This window comes from Anopheles coluzzii, chromosome 2 (assembly GCF_943734685.1).
Source record: "Anopheles coluzzii chromosome 2, AcolN3, whole genome shotgun sequence".
NCBI lineage: Eukaryota > Metazoa > Arthropoda > Insecta > Diptera > Culicidae > Anopheles > Anopheles coluzzii.
The window spans coordinates 98,046,257-98,068,624 of record NC_064670.1 but is presented as its reverse complement, the minus strand read 5'-3'; the positions used below and the strand labels follow the sequence as shown (position 1 = coordinate 98,068,624).

Here is a 22,368-nt window from a genome sequence, read left to right as displayed (position 1 = left end):
CTCAAATTCGTCATCCGCAACATAAAACACGTGAAACACAGGTGGGATGATGTTTAAGGTATATCATAGTTTTATTCCTTTTTTATCATTTTATTAGATTTTCACAATATTGAGACATAGTTTGTTTTGTTTTAATATGCTTTCTTTTCTATACAATACAGCACAGTAGACGTATTTTCCTCTCTCTCTCTCTCTCTCTCTCTCTCTCTCTCTCTCTCTCTCTCTCTCTTTCTTGTTCGCTTCCACACTTATGGTTCGCGCGTTGGTTTTTCCAATTTAGTTAATGTTGTTTCACCACAATTTCCCCCCACTTTTTTCCGTTTTACACAATATCCACAAAACAGAGAGAGAGAGAGAGAGAGTATCTGGTAGTGACGGCGCTAAAACACACACACACACATAGGTAGTAGGTATTTTATTGTATCTTTTCGTTATGTTTTTGTGTGTGTTTGCATCTTGTGTTATCCTCGCTTTTCCTTCACAATTTTCAAACGATCCTTTCCCCTCCTTACATCGCCATTTTCTCTCGCCTTATTTTACCATTTCTCGTTGTGTTGTGGTTACAAACTATTTACAGCGTACAAAAATATGATTTTTTTTTTTCTCTTTCTATTTGCGGTAACACCACCAGAGTGGGAGCCAGGCCAGTAAGAAGTGTTTGATTTTGTTTTGTTATTGTGTTGTGAAAGTTTGTTGCAAGTGTGTTTGTTTTCCGGGCTTTCTTTCCTCAAAGGTTTGAAGATTGTTTTTTAGCAAATGGTAAGTGTTTCCTGCTGAATTTTCAATTTGATTCTTTGTTGGATATGATCACCCTTTCTTCCCCTGCTTTCCTACAATCCTACCTCCTGCCGCTCGTTTCTTTTCCATTGTTTCCCATTGTTTCTTACCCATTCTAGATACATCCTACAGCAGGCCCGCCGTTTTTGTTTCTCGTTGCATGAGAAATAAGGTGCAGAAATTTAAAACAACGATTTCGTTTTCCATTCCCACGTTTAAAAAGAAAAAAACAACAACAACATTCAGCATGCGGCAAGCACACGAGTGGTATGTTGGCCCTAACTTGACTGTAACTAATAAAATATTTAAACATACAATCCTGCCCTTGCTCGTGTGGCAGTACAAAAGACACCACACACGTAGAAGAAGGGAAACAGCTAGGGAATGGGGGGGGAAACGGTGAAGAAAAACAACACAAAACACATACCCAAACTGATACCCATATTTTCCCCCTTTTTCCTCTCTACCTCGCTGATTGCTATCACAAAATTACGATAATGATTCCTTCGCTACACCTACACCCCTCCATTCGGGTCTTCCTCCCCCGAAAACTGTACCAAATCCTACTTGCACCATACAATAGATATGGATCATATGACCGCTCTGCTTGCCCCCCGCCCGGTGAAAAGTGTCTAGAAGGGAACAGCACACCATGACATGGGGGAGTTACCATCGTTACCACGCTAAAACGGGATACATGAACCACCAAATCGGTGATCACTTGGATCACACCTGTGTTGTCCTGTGTGTGTGTAAGCACTATTTGTGTAGTTTCTAAATAGAAGAAGCACAGCAGCAACTACGGAGGGGAAATGGATTAAAATTACTTCTCCCCCCCGGTTTGTAAACACGATGATACGGGAGGAAAAACGAACAGAGCAAGTAAAGGAAGTTCTAAAAACTACAAAAAAAAAAAAAAAAAAACAAGATGGTAAGACAAACAGCTTCCAGCTCCGAAGCTTAGTAGAAAAACAGTAGCCGCTCCTGGGCGGACGTGGACAGCAGGCGCCAGGTGCGCTTGATGCTAATGTACTGCACCAGCGCCCGGACGCAGATCAGAAACCCGAACGCCATGATCAGCCACCACAGCCACGAGTTTTCGTGCGACGCAAAGTCGGTCGAGTGCTTCATGATCAGCGTCCACTTGGCGAGCGACAGCCCGAACCCGGACAGTGCCCCGTACCGTGCGGCAATCGTGTGACAGAAACAGGTCAGCACCAAAAACCCGATCCAGTTAAACAGGAACGCGATCAGAAACGCGGTCACAAACATGATGTCCGTACCGAGCAGCCCATTGTCGGCGGTAATGTTCTCCCCGTCGGCATCGATCGCGATGAACGTTACCTGCGGGCCGCCCGGTACACCGGCCGCGCCCCGGCCACCCATCGAGGTGATGCTGGGCGGCGGCGGTGGCATCTGCGGCGGCCCCAGCGGTCCCATCGGGCCCATCGGCAGCTCGTGATTGATCATCTTCTCCATCTGCACCTCCTCGTAGGTGGGCAGCTTGGTGGTGAGCTCCGGCACCGGCACCGCCTGCTGCGATCCGTACTCATGCTGGTGAAGGTGCTGATGCTGCTGCGGATCGTTCGCTTCGTACGGCGGCGGTGCGCTAAAGTCCGCCTTTGGCGGAGGCAGCTCATCCGGTCGATTGTTGGTTGGTGGCATTTTCTACGCAACTGGGGATTGCGCGGCTGTGTTTACGTTTGCTGAAAAGAGGTTTGAAAGGAGGAGGCGATTAATTATCGTTGCAAGAAACATGAGAAGGGTTTAGATTTTATGAGTCATGTGATGTTGGTTGGTTTATTGCCGACTTAACCGGGAAGGACAAATTACTTTCACATACATACACTCACATACACAAAAAGGAAAACAACAGTTGAGCTGAAAAGTTTGTTGTGATGAGTCACCGCAACCTTTCTCATTCCCTCTGCGATACCCTCCCCCACTCTCTCTTCCTTTCCAACAAACAACGTGTCGTTCTTGCTACGTAGCGCGATATCGATTTTTGCCACCACAGCCTACTAGAAGAAGATGTTTATCTTCGGCACTTCTACGCACTGCGTCTCAATTTCAAGCTTCCGCTGCTTACCTTTTCGCTTTTGGGCACCACCGTGTGGCCGTGTTGATTAGCGCCGTACTATTTTTTCACGGGAGAGGTTTTCTCCGTCGGAAACGCTTCACTTCCCGACCCGTCTATGGGTTGAACAATTTCGTCACCTTTCACGACGGCGACGGCGACCTTTGGTGCGCTTCGAACGCGCGCCCTCTCCTTCCGCTACGCGTATTAAATAATCCCTACGACGTTGTGTTGTGTGTTGCAAAATCGTAAATCGTGAACTTTACAATGCCCGTGCGTTAAACTCGGACTAAACACGGCGAGTGATAATAGTACGGGTTTATTTATTCAACGAGATATGTCACACACAACCCTCTGCTCGGGTGCGTTGCACAGAGACGGGGGCAAATAAAAGTTTTATCTTTTTTTTTCCTTTCTTTGCTTTTCAAGCTTTCAATCCTTCTTTTTTGTGTGCTCTGCGAACGAGGAAAAATCCAAACATCGTCACACACACACGGACACGCACACTAGCACAGGGCGATGTTGTCAGTTTGTGGTTGCCATTAATATTGAGCTACACTTCGCTGTCAAAAACGAGCTGTCACGCAGCTTGGCCTTGAAGAAATTGAGCAACTCTGCCTGGAACACTTTTCAAAGGAAATATTAATGCAATTGCATGATACAATGCATTTTCCGTTTAAATGTATTGTTTATCTGTTTAAATATAAATGAACAATCGTATTGTGTTCAAACAGCGGATAATAGCTCATCTTCACGTTCCGAGCTACCTAGTCAAGGTGTATAAATGAAAACTGCATGCACCTTGACAAGCATTTGAAAATGCAATTAAGATCTTGTTGTAAAAGAAAAACAAGTTCAAAATTCGTTTCTTATCAGTAATTTTTTGAAATTGTATTAAAAACAAATTTTCTTTCAATGAAAAACAAAACGAAAAGAAATTATCGAAAATTTCATCATAAGACTGAGCTACTTTTGTTTCGAGCAGTTGAAGCTCGAATACTGCTAGAGATGGGCATTTCGGGTACACCGGCTCCACGGATCGGATCGCCATCTTCAAAGGCATCATCAGTTTTGGCGCGCTGCAACGCACAAGCACAATCTGTCCCTGTTCAGTTTACTGTTTTTCGTGCATTATTTTCCGTAAAGTGTAGCAAAAATGCAGCGTGATTACGCCAAAGATAAAGGTAAGCACAGACTGCTTTATTCAAAACTGCCCGATTGGAATTGTTAACCATTTTCTGCGCCCACCCACTCTGTCCGGATTGTAGAAACGATCAAATCCTTCCTGGCGGAGTTTTATCGCGAGGAAGACGATGGCAAGAAGAACTTCGTGTACGCCCGCCAGCTGACGAAGATTGCGCACCGTGAGCAGATCCAGCTCGTGGTCGACCTGGACGATGTGGCCAGCTACAAGGACGAGCTGGCGGAAGCGATGCAGGTCAACTCGCGGCGCTACGTGAAGCTGTTCTCGGACGCCGTGTTCGAGCTGCTGCCCTCGTACAAGGAGCGGGAGGTGACGAACAAGGACACGCTCGACATCTTCATCGAGCATCGGCTGCTGATGCAGGGCCGGCTGCACGGGCCGAACGATACGCGGGACGCCCGGAACGCCATCCCGATGGAGCTGATCAAGCGGTACGACGTGTACTTCAAGGCGCCGAGCATGGCGAAAGCGGTCTCGATCCGGGACGTGAAGGCGGACAGCATCGGCAAGCTGGTGGCGGTGCGCGGCATCGTGACGCGCTGCACCGAGGTGAAGCCGATGATGACGGTCGCGACGTACACGTGCGATCGGTGCGGCTCGGAAACGTACCAGCCGGTCACGTCGATGAGCTTCAAGCCGGCGATCGAGTGCCCGTCGGAGGACTGCCGCGTGAACAAGGCGGGCGGCCGGCTGTACCTGCAGACGCGCGGCTCCAAGTTTGTCAAGTTCCAGGAGATTAAGATCCAGGAGCACAGCGATCAGGTGCCGGTGGGCCACATTCCCCGTTCGCTGACGGTGATGTGCCGGGGCGAGACGACACGCTGCGCCCAGCCGGGCGATCATGTGATCATTACGGGCATATTCCTGCCGATCCAGAAGACGGGCTTCCGGGCGGTGGTGTCCGGGCTGCTGAGCGAAACGTTCGTCGATGCGCATCGGATCGTGTGCCTGAACAAGTCGGACGATGGCGAGCTGAACAACGAGCTGACGCAGGAGGAGCTGGACGAGCTGGCGAAGGATGATTTCTACACGCGCATTGCCAGCAGCCTGGCGCCGGAAATTTACGGCCATTTGGATGTGAAAAAGGCACTGCTGCTGCTGCTCGTTGGAGGCGTCGATCGCAGCCCGGACGGGATGAAGATTCGTGGCAATATTAACATCTGTCTGATGGGCGATCCCGGTGTGGCCAAGTCGCAGCTGCTCGGGTACATCGATCGGCTGGCGGTGCGCAGCCAGTACACGACGGGCCGCGGTTCGTCCGGCGTCGGTCTTACGGCGGCCGTCATGAAGGATCCGCTCACCGGGGAGATGGTGCTGGAGGGCGGTGCGCTCGTGCTGGCCGACCAGGGCGTTTGCTGTATCGACGAGTTCGACAAGATGGCCGACGAGGACCGTGTGTCGATTCACGAGGTGATGGAGCAGCAAACGATCTCGATTGCAAAGGCCGGCATTATGACGTGCCTGAATGCGCGCGTGTCCATCCTGGCCGCCGCCAATCCTGCCTACGGACGGTACAATCCGCGCCGCACGATCGAGCAGAACATTCAGCTGCCGGCTGCACTGCTGTCCCGGTTCGATCTGCTGTGGCTGATCCAGGATAAGGCCGATCGGGACAACGATCTGCGGCTGGCGAAGCACATCACGTACGTGCACAGCCACGGTAAGCAGCCGCCATCGCGCATCAAGACGCTCGACATGACGCTCATCCGGCGGTACATCGCGCTGTGCAAGCGCAAGATCCCGGTCATCACGCCGGAGCTGACGGATTACATCGTGAACGCGTACGTGGAGTTGCGCCGTGAGGCACGCAACAGTCGCGACATGACGTTCACGTCCGCCCGAAACTTGCTCGGCATTTTGCGCCTTTCAACAGCGCTGGCCCGGTTGCGGCTGGCCGACACGGTCGAGAAGGACGATGTGAAGGAAGCGCTGCGTCTGCTGGCCATGTCGAAGGACTCGCTCAACCAGACCGAACATCGGGACACACAGTAAGTATGGGGAATGTAGGGGAGGGGGGAGCGTCGAAAAGAGGACAATCGATCTTAAATAATCAATGTGTTTCTCCTTTTCTTATCAGCGTGCAAAACACCTCGGACAAGATATTTGCCCTCGTGCGGGAGCTGGCCGGCGAAAGCAAGACGGTAAAGGTGGCCGACATTATGGAGCGGTGCACCACCAAGGGTTACAAGCCGGACGAGGTCGACGAGTGCATCGAAACGTACGAGGAGCTGAACGTGTGGCAGGTTAACCAGACGCGAACGAAAATCACCTTCCTGTAGGGTGGATGTGTGTGTGTGTGTGTGGAAAACACCCCTTATCCTCTCACTTGGTCGTATTTCATCAATGACATCATCATCATCATTATTTACAAGTTTCTTTTTTAATCTGTAGCATTAAGGAGGATTTTCTCTCATTGTTGATAAGTAATATCGTCGTATTGATAAGTGTGTGTGCGTTCATTTCTTTTACCATTTTACAAAAGGGCCTGCCACCAACGCCAGTACAAGCTAGGAAATGCAACATTTTTGATACATTAATTATTGATAAACGAAATAAAACGTGTTGAAAAATAAAATATTGTTGTTTTTATGGTATTGAGATGATCCGAAGAACTGGGAAAGTTACACGATACGTTCCCAGATTGAAACAGGGACAGTTTTTGAATTGGAATAAGTTCAATATCAGTTCCACGAACTCTATGGGTTAGAGAGCAGTAGTGATGGGCAAAACGGCTCCGACCGGCTCCAAACAATTTCGGAGCCGGCTCCGCACCCACGGCTCCGGAGCCGGTTTTAACACAAAGGACCAAAAGAACGGAGTACGTCATGTTTAAAAGAATTTATCAAAAAAAAAACATCGATTAGTTTTGAATGTTGTTAAGAAAGACGAATGCTACACAACGTCATGTATGTCAATACTGCAATCATATCGTGTGTTAGCCTCCACACGTGCGAGAATATATATTCATTTTTTTATTATACTATCATACAATGATGTCTCTATTGAACCGTTAGTGCGGAGCTGTTGGTCTGGAGCCGTTGATTCGTCGCCGGCTCCGGAACGGTGGGCCCGATGCCGGCTCCGCAGCCATTGGAACGGAGCCGTGAGCACAGAGCCGTTAGTCCGGAGCCGGCTCCGGAGCCGTTGGTGCGGAGCCGTCGGAGCGGAGCCGGCTTCGGGAAAAAGTCGGAACCGGCTCCGGAGCCGTTGGTGCGCTCCGAAACGCCCATCACTAGAGAGCAGTGTTAGGTCCTGATTGTGTTATAGGAATCTGGTATGAGTCTAAGATCTGTTCCAGCGCCGGCATGGGTTCAGGATCGGTTCCAGGACACCAACAGATTTGGGATCATTTTGAAGACTGTTATGAGTTTGGGATCAGTTCAGAGTTGTTCCTATTCCAGCACTGTTCTAATAGCTGTACGGATTTGCTCATGAGTTTCACATTCTGTATGGGTTCTACACAAGTTCCAGCACCTGTATGGATTCAGAATCAGTTCTAAGGCCAAGAACTATTGTTAGTCCAATTCCGACTCCGGCAAAATTCGAATCACTAGTTCTGTGCGGAGTTATCCGGAGTCGTCCGGAGTTGTTTGGAATCGGAGTCATCCGGAGTCGACCGGAGTTGGAGTCATTCGGAGTCGTCTAGAGTGGATCGTAGTCATCCGGCAACGGAGTTGGTCGGAGTCAATAGGAGCCGTCCGGTGCAATTTCACTTTCCGCGTGCACTTCGTGTACAGGCCTTTATGTCGCAGGCCAGCTCTTGACGAATCCGACTACCAACGACTCCGGGTGATTCTCGGATAAAACTGGGTGGACCAACCCTTCGGAATTGACTCCGAGTGTTTACCAACTTTACCCATCACAATTCAAGATTTATTGCCTGGTCGATATATGTTCGGTATCAGTTCCAAGACCAAGTATGGGGCCAGGACCAATTCTAAGACCTGTATGAATTAGGAATCATTTCCAGAGCTGGTAGGAGTTCTGAATTGGCATGAGTTCCGCTTGATGTGCCCCTTGGTTTTAAGAGGATCTAAGAAACCTTGACTGAATATTACAGAAAACGAGCTTCACAGTGCTTCAAATATCATATCAATTCTTCTGTATAGCCCTGAAGGAACATTGCATTTCAAAATAATCGAAATTTTCAATACACCTCAGCAAAATTTCAATATTCCCCTATGTAATTGTAGGCCCATAATTGTTTAATTGTTCTCGTTCTCGTTCAATGGATAACAATGGATCCGTGTGAATGTTCTTAAGTCTAATATTAGTTTAAGATAAGTAGAAAGATCATCTTAATAATTCGTTTCTAAGGCAGTGTTTAAAGGATTGCACTGAGGTTCCAAAATCAAACAAATGACGAACTTCGTTAAACACCCTAATCATGGAGTTGAGGGGGTCTCTAGATCCATATCCAGTTCGACTACGGTTCAGGGCAAGTAGCGGACGAGAATGAAGCTGAACAGAGCAATAAAGCTCTGATAACTGTCTAACCACATTCTCTTCTAAGAAACACTTGTCTTATTACCTAACTCCATCACGATCGACTCCGTACACCCTCTCTCAGCAATTATCGATCCTAGGGATGGTGGTAGCAGTGAACGCACTTAAAAATGCCCCGTACATTACGGTCATTAAAATTTGCCAATAAAACTCCGCAACTCCGGCGCCAATGCAAATCACACCGCGTTTGCCTTAGAATTGATTGGTCCGAATGTACGACTGCTAGTAAGCTCTATAAAAGGGAACGTGGGGGTGTATTTTTGGAGAATGTGATTTATGAAGCACACGCTACACAATCACATCACGTCTCATCGCACGTTTGAGTGAATCAATTTTAGTATTTTTGTACTTGGAAGGGCCTGTTCGAAGGGCTTTGAAACGGAAAGCAATCATAAAAGCTGTTTGGCAACAAATATTTTCGGGTGGGTGCTTATGTGGGTGTGTTGAGTTTTTACTATGCCCAGGCGCAATCGATGAAGTCATTAATAGTGGTCGGTACAAGTTAATGTTCATTTCGCGGTTTCAATATCAAATATAAGCGGCGAACAACGAATTTCCCAAGGTCTCGCAATGCTGAAATTCAATTAAATCTGAAACTAGTCAAACATCTCCCTGGCGAACCGCCATCGCTTGCCATATGTGGTGCGCCGCAGATGGCGATCAGGCCGTTGAAAGAGCGAACCATTTTAACTCAATATTTATTCACCAAAAAGCCAGTTACAGTTAGTTTAGTCTTTTTTTTGCGTTTTTGGTCGCTATTTTTTCCTTCTTCCCACCTCCACATCCCTTTCATCCAATAGATTGGTCAATTTACAGTTTATCCAATTTTCCACCAAAAAAACCAGGTGGAAAGCGTCCGTTTTCCACGTCCTATGTCCTTTTTGTTCCTTCTTTTCTTCAAACCGAACTCGTGTTTCACGTTATGCAAATCGGTGTCCGCGATTATCCAACCCATCGAACGGCTCTCGCCCATCTCGCGCCGTGACTTGCCAATAGCGAAGCTTGGCCGGGAAAATGGCCAAAAAATTCATTAAATCTGATTGCCACTGATCTTATCGCATTTTGGTCGGTGGGTTTGAGTTGGTTTTTTCCCTCCCCAATTCTTGCTTTCTTCTACCATTTTAGAGCGACCACTTTCAAACAAACAAACCCAACATGGTTCACCACCAGAAAGGGAGTCACACACATACGCGCGCCCGCAGCGTGGAAGTTCAAAGCATCATTCGAATCGAAGCCTAGAGAGAGCGAGAGAGTGCGGGTGGCTTCAAAAAGAAAAGCACAAAGATAAATCCACCCAGCCAGATGCCACACACCTAGACGGGCATCCCCACACCCCTGCGGAAAGGGCGCAGAAAATGCCAGAAATCGAATGCAAACAGCTTTCCGCTACATTTGCCCCGAATTCCTCGGCACGCAAGATGCCAAACGGGCGCTTCGCCGGCGCTTTTGGGAACCCTTTTGTGCGGCCTATTTTTGCTGCATTCGTTCGTCCTCGTCGGCGGTCCGAAGGTTTCGTGGTGTCGGTCGGGTCGGTCAGGACGTCGTTTATCGTTTCGGGATAGGTTATGGTTTTGTGACCGGTGGTCGGTTGGTCGCTGCTGTCCCGTGCCATATAAATCTCGGTTTGCCTGCTGGCCCGAGATCACAGACACCGGGACGCTACACCGCTTTGGATGGTAGCCATCATCGGGGTGTTGTTGGCTGGCGCTTTTGGACTAGTTTTTTTCTCTTTTTTTTTGAATTCTACGAAAGGTCACCGAAATTATTCCACGCGCAAGCGAAGCAAAACGGAATGTAAGGTATTTTTTGGGATGTTTTAATGATTCATCTTTGCTTAAAGTTGAACTGTGTCGAAGGAAAAGGTTGTAAGATTAGTGAGAAACGAATAGAAGAGATGGCAAACTATGGTTTGTGGTTATAATTAAGCTTTAGTCTTGAAACGGTAGTTTTACTTCAATTATTGCATACATTTCGGCGCATAATTGATGCTCGCAAGTCGCAAGTGGGCCGTAACGATTAAAAAAGCTATCATTGTGCATACTTTTAGGCGCTTAGAAAGACCAATGAAGGGATATGACTATTTAGGCTAGTAAATCTGATAAAATTATCTGCGTTGCGACAAAAACTAAACTAGACAAAACTAAGTGAAAATGTACAAAATGCGTTCTCTTTAGTAATCTCACACCCACCCTATTGCCAATGAATTTGTGATATCAAACAATTCCCTCACGTAGCGCTCATCAAAACGCAAAACCATCAAACTCACTCAGCAAACCCCGCAAAGCCCGACAAACTGCCACTAACTTCCCGGAACTCCTTAGCATGCGTGGTTAATTGACATGTAGCCCAGTACTCCAACCCCATTAACTACCACTCCCTCCGATGCTACGGTGGAGCTAGAATTGCTTCAGCCCCCTTTCAACGCAAACGCTGCCCATTTTGCCCTACGCAAACCTTAGGGCTAGGGATAGAGTGTCCAAAATTTAACTGCCTGATTAATGAGCCATTATCGAAACGGAGCGAGCAAACACATTTCCATCTTTCGGGATGGAGGTGGAGCGCCAGACTGTCGATTTGAAACGGTCGAAAAGAACGGTTTTGTCCCAGGCGATAGGTTTTTTTGTTGTCGTTCTCGTTGTACCGCAAAAGGTGTTTCAACGGAATCTTGGGAGTCGTCAAGTCCATTGCCACCACATGAAGGTGTTGGTGGTGTTACGCGATTGGGTTACCTTGCTGGGTGTTAGGTAGTGCAAAGGAAGCGGTGGACAAGCACGATTAGGTTATTAATTAGGTGTGGTTGCGCAGTTTATGGGAAATTTGAAGACGCTTAAAGCTGGTACGAATGTACTGTTGGAATATTTCACAGCCTTGTTGGGCTGTAGTATGTAAGGAGATTGGGGTGATTTGGCGCCTTTAAGTATAAAAAACGATTAGAAACACTGTTGTCCCTAATAAACTCGATTATGTTATACACGTTGCATAGCTGCAGGCGCTATTTCGTGAAGAGATTCTGTTTGAAGGATGCTTTCTAAGCATTTTTCTTTTTTTTTCAGAGCATATTTTCCAACAGAAATTAGCGTGTTTATATATTGTGCCCCACATTGTGCCCCAGCTCTTCTTACAACTCTTAATGGGCCATTCAGGAGCGTAGTGGAACATCCCATTTCACCATGCACCATCCCATTCGAGCCTAATCAATGTCGAAAGCAGCCCGGAGGAAGAAAATGGGTTGGTTCATGGTTTTGTTCACTCTTTTGCTCTTTGTGGTCGACGCTCGAAGCTTTAAGTTCGTTTTTTTATGGGGAACAGTAGGCTGATAGTAGGCTTTAAAACAGGGTTGGATGAGATTGAGCTTATGTGGGATGAAAGGAAGGTAGGTAGTACAAAAAATAAAAATAAAAATATAGAAAATTAATGAAAAATCTATAAAGAAACGTCGTCTAAATGATTTTGCAGTGGCAGAAATTCTTCTTAGGTTGAAAAATAATTATAAAAAATAACAAAATAAAACAACAAATGTGATTTCGAATAACAAAAGCCTATTACGAAAATAATAAAAAGAATAATCTAAGGATTTAAATAGGTAACACTTATCAAGTAAAAAAGAACCCCAGGGTTTTCCAGGGGTTCTCATAGTTATGGGACACTTTATTGACTCTTTCTTAAGGGAAATAAACTTCATATGATGGAAAATGGATTCTATGGCACTCGTTTTGGACAGGCTCCAGCAAAAAATCCTATTGGATTTGTCCAAAAAAGATGCTATAGAGTCCAATTCCCATCATATGAAGTTCATTTCATGTAAAAGAGTCAATAAAGTGTCCCACAGCTATGAGAACTCCTGGAAAACCCTGTAAACGTACAATAATGATACAAAAGTATAGCAGAAGCTGCACAAATGAACGTAAAATACAATTGACAAGCAACCGAAAACTGAATAAATGTGAAAAAATGTGCAAAATTTATTAAATTTACCATAAATATCAATTATTGCCTGATCCGACCAAATGGCAATGCCTACGCAAAACAGCATCAACAGCAATGCTTTAAATTATCCCCCCTTCTCCCCTTCCCCCCATCCAGCACCCTACCCACAAGCTAGCTAATAATCATTTCTGCTTGCGTTAATCGTTTGCTTTTGCGTTCATTAAAAAGTCCGTTTGTCCGTGTTCCGTGACTGCCAACACGGCCTAAACCAACGGCCTAAATGACGACCGTAACAAAAGCCCGATCGAATCATCCCCGTTGCATCCGCGTTGCGGTGTACGTTTGCATAACCTTAAATCACGATTTAATGTTGCCACATTGATAGTAATTATAATATTTTTGCTCGCGTTGCTCGTTGCTGTTGCGCCGCAAAGCGTAGGAGTGAGCTGTTGTGATCCTTTCCAGCGATTGAACGATCTCCCTCGTAAGCGAGCGAGAGTTGATGTGACTCATGTAAAGGTTTCGCCTGGTTTTTTCTTCTCTCCCTACGTTTAACATTGTCACATAATCACATAATCTGAATGTGTGCTTGATGCCTATCGGATGACTGTGACGCCAGCAGAGTAGCGATGGAGCCCGATTTCGCGCACGAAGGACGGCTCATCCATTCAGGGAAAATGTCGCTTCCACTCCCTGGCTCCCTGACCTTTGGCACGATTGCACGGGAATGTTACAGCTGGTCGATGGAAATATTCTATTTATTGTTGCTCGTGTTCGTTGCAGAAAGTTCTGCTGAATAGAGACGCATTCCCAGGCATGCACGTGTCAGCTTGGAAATGTGTAATAAGCACATCGTCACATACTCGTCAGGTATACGCGTAGGTTTCTTCGATTGAATCTATCGACAGTTGAATTCAAACCAAGCGTACGCTACTTTACTAAGCTCTAAAAAGCTCTAGAAAGAAAACGAATGAAACATCACAATCCCCACGGAGCCAACCACGTGACAGCGTACAGCGCGTGAAGGATATGTATATACAACACCACTGAAAGGATGCTGAACTCTAGAACCACTGCTCACACACAGTAAAGAAGAGATAGAGCGGGAGGTTGGAGTTTTTTTTTCTATTTTCCTCCAACTTCTGCTTGCTTGTATGTTGGCTGCTGCGTACGATTTTTGGACGATCGATTCCAACTGGCGCCATGCTGTCCTCAATAAACATCATGCGCTATGCGTCCGCTTTTGGCGCTCGCGAAAGAGTAGCATTTCAGCACGTTCTGCTACTGCTCTCTGGCCACCCATTTCGCTGAGCCACTCTTAAAGGATAAAGGATGGCAAAAGAGTCTCGCTCGCTACTTTTGGGGCTTGGGTTTTGGTACAATTAGTAGGTCAACTTATTTTTCATCATACCGATCTTTGGCCGTGTTTGATTTGTCTGGCAGGAGATAGAGCAGTGCTGTGTGTGTGTGTTCGTGGGTGAATGTTATTACATGTAGAACTTAAAAATGTTGTTGTTTTTTAAAGTTTTTTTAAGTGAGTGTTTCCTAAAACGAAAAATTTGCACTTTTAATGATGATTGTATAAGAAATAGCATACTATCAGGGGCATTTTATAGCATTAAGTAGAACTGGTAGCAGAAAATTGTGCAATTCAAGGAGTTTCTTTCCGTAAGTTTTGGCAACAATTTTCACAATTGGTACATTAAGGGTTTAAAGTTTGTCGTTAAGAAACTGATATATGCTGCTTTTTTGTAAAGAATATTGCATAAATTTAGGAGCAGTAGGTTTCATTGTTAGTACAGGAAAGAAAAACGCCTTTAATTATGCAATCAGAACATCAAAATAAGCTTTTGACATTATTTAAATCGCTTTTGATAAATGAAAGCTACAAATTTCAATTCTTTTAAATAATAGAGCTTTTATTTAAAAATTGAGCATCAATATCGCAAAGTAAAAAAAAATCACTATTGATTTTAACATATACATTCAAAACATCCCCGCTGGCAAACCAATGTACCAATCTCACTCAACCACCTACAGCAACAACAGCAAACTATAATGCACCACAACCTTCGAAAACACTTTAAATCAAACCATGCACTTGCCGTTCCGGTTTGCACCCTTCGCTCCTCTTCCGGCTTCAGCCAAAATCAGCAAACGCTCAGGCAAACGTATTGCGCGCTAGGTTGTCTGTTGCCAACTTTTAAATGGTTCAAAATACCGGCGCGCGACCAGCTCGGCTGCTCGGCTTTTATTCGGCAGCAAAGGAGTTTTAGCATTTGTCGCAAGATAGTCCCTTGCTTGCAGTTTAGTAGTGTGGCGGAAGAGAGCTTTGTCGCGTTTTATTGCCACTATCATTCGAGAGTTGTTTAGCCTAGCCTCCCTTTCCAGCCACAGCGGAACAAAGCAGTGGGGTGTATTTATTTATTTATTTAGCCCAAAAGTTTCCACTACAAATCATTTAAGGTGGAACGGGAGAAGGGGGCCCTGGTGAATATAAAATATTCGCACACAGCAAAACACTTTGGCAAATCGATGCGAAAGATAAAAAAAAAAGATTACACAAAACCAAAACAAAAAACTAACGCCATTCTATACAACTTTCAAGAGCAATAAGCGACAGCAATGATGTAGTCCTGGGCAGTGGCAAGAATGTGCAATAAATAGAGAGATTTTTTTTTGCATTTCACTATTCCTTCTTCAGCTTATGATAAATCTCAAAACTCTAGGCCTCACTGCTCGTGACAGGTCGTGCTGCAGACAGACAGAGAGTAGCAGCATGCAATTTTCCATTAAAAAAAGGTCGCAATGAGGTCGCTGTGATGAAAAAAAACAACATTTTCATAGTAAACATTTCCATCAATAATAATGGGTAGTACAGTCAGTATACAACGCGAGTTCAACAAAAAAAGTAGCAAAAAATATTAAATAATTTTCCAGCTACAGCATGATTTTGCATGAACAACAGCAGCAAAAGTCATTAAAAACAGCGCACAACAACATACTGCACAAGTTGTTGTTTATTTCATCATACCTCCTCACACAACAAAAAAAACGAACTTGCATCGAAAGCTTAAAATATTCATATCACAGGTCAAAAACAAAACAAAAAAAAAAAAAAAACCACACCAAAAAGTTACATCTACTCGACACCTTGTTGTTGTTTCTCGCTGCCCGGGGAACATTTATGTGGGAGCGCAAGCATAAAACAAAAAGTTCACACAAGTTTTTTTTTTTCAAAGGGAAAAAAACATATTTTCCCACACTCCCTCCCTACGGCGGAAACAGCAAATAACAAGGGGATGAATTTCAAGCCGGCCAGCCTGAAGCTGACCACACACACACACAAACACGGGCACGGAACTGTAGGAACAGAAAAGTGGCCCTCCACCACACAGTGGCGCCACCGTTGCCAATAAATCAACCAATGTTTTTTGGCATCGGATCAGGAAGAATTGACCCAGTTACATCGCTGCTCTTACATCGCGAGGCTGTGGCAATGCACGGGTGCGTAGGTCAGGAGCACTAACCATGCACAGGGAGCGAAGGAAGTACAGAAGTAGTTTGTCATATGAGACAGGGTAAAAAAAAACAGAGAACTTTTGCTAGATAAGAATGTCTGGACATAGGGGAAGCTTTTAGAAGGCTATCCCGCGTACGGTGAAGCTTTTTGGGCTTCAAACTCTCTGTGCGAGGGGAACACATCGAAGTAAAGGGAAGCAGTAAAGGGGTGTGCAAAGGGTTTGATTTACTAGAATCATTGTTATTTATAATCTGGTGCTTAGAAGTTGTGGATGTGAATGACATTTTTATGGCTAAATGTTCGATTAATAGATAAAATATGCACATGCTTTGCATACTCACAGGCGCTTATTTATTAGGACAAATGAGCGAATCTAGAAATCAGTGTTTCGCCTTAAAATATGCAATATGTATGAAAAAACGTTATTAAAAATGTTTGAGCTGTTGTTTGAATAGAACAAGTTTGTGGAAAGCAATGATCAATTGTTCTGCATTTTTAATACCAGTCAAACAAATGTTTCGGACTTGTAGTACATGCACAATGGAGTAATTGGTTTTAAAACTGTTAGCAAGGTAAAGAGAGAGAATGACACAGAAAGACGCTTAAAAATGAACTAAATGTTGCACAAAATTAACAAAAAAGCACACCTGTTAAGCACAAAACACGCAAAACCAACGTCAATTTCAAAATCCTCCCAGCAGCGCGCCTACATTTATGCAATTCACAGTACAAAATGGTTGTTTTGGCACGACGAGGGAACAACCGCTCGAATAAGCTGAAAACCATTTAATTTCACCACAAACACAATGATACAATAATAGTTAAAAATGAATTACCTGCAGTTTGGATACGAATACACCCGGTACAACACCTGCCAGGGGACAGGACAGTTTAACCCCCCCCCTCTCCCCAAATTCGTGGAAACGATGGCACAAAACAAGCCGCTACAATAGAAAACACAACACGCCCTTTTTATTTTGTTATTCGTTCAGAATAATATGTTTATTGTTTCCTCTCTTTCCTTATGCACAGTATCGGTTGGTTTGACGGGTTTCTGTTGCAATTCTATTTTTCTGCCTGTTTTTTTTTTTTTTTGTTGCAGTGTGTTTGTTTTACTTTTGCAGTTTTGCAGCTGGAGGGTTCAATTTTTCAGCAAAACGTTTCCCTACCGCTCGATGGCTATTTCACTTCCTTGTGTTTGTGTATATATTTTTCGTTCATTTATGCGTTTTCCAGTGCGTTTATTTATTTTTGTGTTGCTTTTTCCCCACCCTCTCTCTCTCTCTGTGTTTCGCACACATTTGCACCGATTTTATCTCACATCGAGAGACTGGGAAGCAAATTAATTCAAGTGGAGTAGGAGGACTCATCATTTAACACGCACTCATCGATCATCGATTGTGCCTGCCTGGGGGAGGAAGGAGGGTTGAGATGCCCGTCTATTTTTCGTTTGCATTCTACAATTTCCCGCTTTTTTGTGTATGTGTGTGCGTTTGTGAGGAGGTTGTGTGTTTTGAGGTTGCTTTTTCTGATTTTTATTTCAATTCTTTCCCTACTACTGCTATTGGTTAGCACATTGTCCTGCTTCGCTGAATCACTTTTCTAAGTGCGTTTCGCTCTGTTTATTTCTTCTGCTTGCTTTTCGACGACAACGACGACGAGGAAAAGAAAAAAAGAAAACAGAACAGAAAACCCTTCATATCCTATTTTGCCTACATATAATACACATTATTACGCTCGCATTTCGCGTTCACACACACACGGCACACACGGGACTGTTGTAGGATGTGTGTGTGTGTGTGTGGATTGCATTTTTCCGATCCACGATCCTGTCGTGCCGTTTTTCTTCCCCGCTACGTCACCGCTTCGGTTCCAACAAGTTGCGTGCTTTCAAAACTATTCTTTATATATATACTTTTTTGTTTATATATATTACCATCCTAGAATCTACCTTATTTACTCATGCGCTTAGTTTATTTAATTTACCGTTTCTTTTTTCTTGTTTCCATGTTTTTTTTTTACTTCCTGTGTTTGAACTGTATTTATTAGATAAATACAAAATAAATTGCGCTTTTTCCACTCTGTTTTTGCTTCACTTCCTCACTTCCACTTTCGTTCTCGCGTTTTGTTTTTTGCTTTTTTTGTTGTTTTTCGTCCCACTTTGATTTGTCCTGTTCGCTCTCCGAACAAGTTTTTTTAACACTTATAATGGTAATAATTTTGCGGTACAACTTCGACCGTCGTAGGGATGAAGCCGTATTCGGGGGAGGGAGTAAAAGGAGGAGGGATGTTTGGTAAGTTTTGCCTTGTCCACGAAGCCTGCACCTGCATAGCTAAACCGATTGCACGCTTTAAGGGCTTTGAAAGCTTTTTTCCCCCCCCTCTGTTTGCATGTTTGCACGGATTTCGAATTTTGTTCCAGAGCGTGCGCAAGCGTTGAAAATTTAGAACTACACCAAGCGCTGTATGCTTGCGAGACGGGATGAAGGAAACGGGAAAACACTGTCACTGTCCCCCTCATTTAGCGATTCGGTAGGTGATTTTCGTTTTTAAGTTAGTTTCCGTAAGGGGTTTTTTTTTTGCTTTACAAATTATGACTCGAATTTTGAAGACTGATTTCTTTGCTACCGAACCGTGGCTAAAGCGGGGGGGAGGTGTTTGAAGGGGACAGAGAAAATCAACACATGCACATGTTAAAAGAATACTACGGAAACATAATATATAATTGCAAAAACAAAAAAAAAATCCTAAATCTAAGATATATCACTGGAAGTGGAATTAGCATTTGAATGTTTATGCTACCTGTTGTTGTTGTTGCTGCTGTTGTTTGCATTCCTTTCCGTATTTCGCGATCCGTTTCTTCTTCCGCAAATTTGTGTTTGTTTCTCCCCCATTGGTTTCATGCACGTCCTCGCGTACGTTTGGCGGACGAGTTTTGACGTATTTGTTATTCTGACAACAAAACCCTTTTTTTTTGCTATATATTTTTTTTCTTCTTTTCAACGCACGGAAGTAAAAGGGGTTCATGGCACCATAAGATTACGCTTCCCTTTTCGCACACCCTCCTTTCCCAAGTGGTCGTTCTGTCTGGATCGGTCTGGTTCTGGAAACGTGAACCTTCCACTCACTCTCTATCTCTCTCGGCCTCTCTCAATCGTGTCGCAAGTGTGTGCGGTGTAAACTATGTGTTAATTTAAACATTTCCCTTCCCTTTTCTTTCCCTTGCGCCAAACTGTTAGCAGTTTGGACGCGTTACGGAGCGTTACGGATCAGACTGCGTTTGATTCTGAACGCCTTTCCCGCTTTCCCTTTTTTCGCACGCTTGTCGTCGTAGTAGTAGTAGTAGTATTAGTAGTAGTAGCAGTAAGTAGGCCCATGTAAACAACAATCTACTAACAATAAATTAAATTTTGCACACCATCTAATTTTGCACACCTTCCTACAGCTTCCAGAAACCGAAGATCACCAAACACACTCGCCAAAACCACACACACACACATTCCTATTTTCTCTCTTTCTCTCTCTCTCTCTCTTTAGCATACCGGATTGTATTCATCTTTGCGTATCGCTCCTTCTTCTTTTCCCACAATCACAGATAGTTCAAACAATTGGGTTAGCATTCCGTGCGCTACTACACCTCACAGTTGACCGTTTTTCCTTCGTTATTACTTTTTGCTTTTGCGTTTAATTTGTCTCTGTGTGTCGCTCTATTGCGTAACGACTTCCGGCTCGTTTCACACACACACACACACACACACATAACCACACAACCACGAGTGGGTGGGGCTTCTGTTCTGTTTTCCACGCGTGGGCGCAACAAACCATACCGTACCATCACTACTGTACAACGAATCATTCCTTCCCGCGCACGTTCTATCGTAAAACAACATTTCCGCATTTAACAACACCTACGCACCAAAACATAGCAAAAAAAAAAAACAATCTTCGCACATACACACACACTCAAAAATGTACACTTTTGTTTCTGGACTTTATCGAATGACTTTGAAAGAAAGAAAAAAATATTGGCGATAGCTTCAGTAGCCCTTTCCTTTTGGCGGCACTCCATGATTGATGATACAGCATACAGTAGCCTACCAGGCGTACTATGTGCCTGGTTGAAATTGAGTAAGAATGTGTGTTGTGTATATATAAATAAGAAGTACAGCAACGCCGTGAACTAGGCAGAACAAATCTTAGCTTGATAATGCCCCATGCCATGACAGATAGGCGTGCTAAAAACAGCAGCTACTTTTGCGCTTCAAATTGCATACACTTTCGAAAGCGGTAGCAATGCCGCCTAACAGTATGCAACTCGCATGCCAAAACTCGACTCGTTTGCAACGATTAGTGGAAATTCATACTGCTCTTCGTTCCGTTCGCGTGATATCAATTGCTAGTCCGACACCACCGAAAGCAACACAACATCAGGGACAGAGTGTTCCCGTGTGCTAACACACCGTCTGGCACACTGGCACGGCGTCAACAAAGTGTCTTGCGAGTGAATGTGTCGTGCGTGTAGAAGAATTTGTTAACTAGTGTTTACGAATCTATGCGTAGGTTGTTTTCTTGCGGGCATGATTTCTATGTTGCTATTTGAAACGAAAGAAAAAAATCTGCTTCTTCCTCTTTTTCTTGCTTCTTTTTTTATCTTGGTTATAACTGTTGTTTGCATCCCACTTGCCCGCTACAGTTTCGGTACGGTAGCATTGATAGGTGATTGAATTTAAGTTAATTATTTACATAATGTTTTCATGACCGATTCGATTCTTCCATTTCTTGCTGCTCAAATCTGCACACATTTCCTTATTCATCTTTTTATTCCATTTTTTGTTTAGTATGGATTAGTAGAAAGATAAGATGATCATATCGTGATTCTAGGATGAGTTTTTTTGTGATTTTTTTTAGTTTGCTTTTTTAATTCGGTTTTTTTGATAATGGTCTAGCTACGATATTGATCTGTTTTTTCTTGTTTTTCTTTTTGTTAACGACTAATTAAAGTAGACATACTCGCTTGAGAAGAGATGATAGAGATAGATAGAGAAAGAGAGAGAAAGAGAGAGAGTAAGAGAGAAATAGACGAAATGGAAGTCGTGCAGAATGATCCAATGACTGACAAGGGTTTGGAAACAAAAAATCTTGATTTCTACGCAAAAAACACACATTTTCGAATTAAATAAATGACAGTGGAAGAATCATCACGGCATTAAACCATCAGAGCGCACGCTCCTGCTAAACGTACGCCCCTCTCTTTGTGTTATCGGTTGGCTCGAATGACTTCTGAAATCTTACAAACAAAAATCCCCACCTGACACATCCACGAGAGATCAAGCTTCGAAACGTTCGATCTTTCGGTTTGAGATTTGCTGAGCAGCCTGTTTAGCTGCACCGTGTGTATACACACACACACGCACACACACAAACACACAACAGTTGATAGCGGCCGCCGTAGACGGCGTATCATAAAAATAACAGAAGCTGGGCCTTTTCGCGTATAGCTGCGCGGGGTATGATCAACCGGAAGCACCTCTGGTGCTGAATTCCAATGCTAGCAGCACGAACTGAATCCCTACAATCGTAGTAATAGGAAAGCTGCCCACCATCAAAGCTGAATTTCGTTTCGTTCCCGCTCTCCTTAACAGTAGACCTTAACGAGTGACACAGAAAAGAATGAAACATCAAATAGTAAAACAGACTGTGCATGACTTAGTCCTTGCGATTGCAGTGACTCCGACGGGTATCACACAGCCGTCCCACACCAAGACGGGCTGCGGGAATACTAATGCCTTGACTAATGAATCGGTTGCCAGTGCACGCAAGGGAACACGCCGCCACACACGCCTTTCGGTACTTAATTGACGACCTTTCCGCCTGAACTGGGTTGCGTTGCGCCGGCTTGAGGAAGATGATCGTGTGTACGCCGCAGTAGTGTGTACGTAGTAGCCGTATCTCGTATTTTCATGCTACACTATTTCTTACGCTTGCTTCTCGAAGGGTGAGTGTGTGTGTCGTGTTAATCCAGAGCAGGGACAGGAGGACGGGTGTGTGTGTGTGTGCGCACCAGTCTCTCAGTGACCGCAGAAGTCGCTGCTGAGCAGTAGCACCTGCAGGCACACGGCAACCAGGGTGATCAAACTCCAGCAGGAGCTGGTCGAGATTCGTTTCGCGGCGCTAACATCGGTGTGGCTGGGCGTGACGTTGGGATTGTCTCTGAAAATGGTGCGCGGGTTGACGTCTACGGGGAGAGGGGATGGGAAGAAGTGTGGAGGATTAAAAAAGAGATATTTAGAATGTACATTTTAATGGAAAGTCAACGAGAAATAGAGCAAAACAGAAAAGTGCTAGCGTTAAAGG

The 22,368-nt window shown here is 44.5% G+C and overlaps 3 protein-coding genes across 7 annotated transcripts in view; 1 reads left to right on the top strand and 2 right to left on the bottom strand.

Annotated features, from left to right (window-relative positions):
- Positions 1-47: 47 nt before the first annotated feature.
- On the bottom strand, positions 48-3,379 carry LOC120950876 (NEDD4 family-interacting protein 1-like). Its single transcript, XM_040369260.2, has 2 exons — positions 2,867-3,379; positions 48-2,483 (listed from the first exon to the last, which is right to left on the bottom strand). The coding sequence occupies exon 2, from the start codon at positions 2,440-2,442 to the stop codon at positions 1,738-1,740; it is 705 nt and encodes a 234-aa protein (XP_040225194.2). The 5' UTR covers positions 2,443-2,483; positions 2,867-3,379; the 3' UTR covers positions 48-1,737.
- Positions 3,380-3,900: 521 nt separating this feature from the next.
- LOC120951890 (DNA replication licensing factor Mcm7) lies at positions 3,901-6,633 on the top strand. The gene is made up of 3 exons (XM_040370887.2): positions 3,901-4,038; positions 4,123-6,046; positions 6,136-6,633. Exons 1-3 carry the CDS (start codon positions 4,011-4,013, stop codon positions 6,335-6,337), a joined length of 2,154 nt encoding a protein of 717 aa, XP_040226821.1. The 5' UTR covers positions 3,901-4,010; the 3' UTR covers positions 6,338-6,633.
- A 10,350-nt stretch (positions 6,634-16,983) lies between these two features.
- LOC120953876 (division abnormally delayed protein) overlaps positions 16,984-22,368 on the bottom strand; it is a 129,413-nt gene continuing 124,028 nt past the window's right edge. For all 5 annotated transcript variants that reach the window (XM_040374259.2, XM_040374260.2, XM_040374258.2 and 2 more), the window contains exon 9: positions 16,984-22,249. In XM_040374259.2, the coding sequence (XP_040230193.2) occupies positions 22,083-22,249 (167 nt within the window). In that variant the 3' untranslated portion in view covers positions 16,984-22,082. The remainder of the gene's footprint in view (positions 22,250-22,368) is intronic.

Bases quoted from the DNA above. Each gene is read 5' to 3' on its own strand.
- LOC120950876 (XM_040369260.2), bottom strand. From the start codon at position 2,442: ATGCCACCAACCAACAATCGACCGGATGAGCTGCCTCCGCCAAAGGCG.
- LOC120951890 (XM_040370887.2), top strand. From the start codon at position 4,011: ATGCAGCGTGATTACGCCAAAGATAAAG. The intron at 4,039-4,122 runs GTAAGCACAGAC...TCCGGATTGTAG, and splicing joins TGATTACGCCAAAGATAAAG to AAACGATCAAATCCTTCCTG. The intron at 6,047-6,135 runs GTAAGTATGGGG...TTTTCTTATCAG, and splicing joins ACCGAACATCGGGACACACA to CGTGCAAAACACCTCGGACA.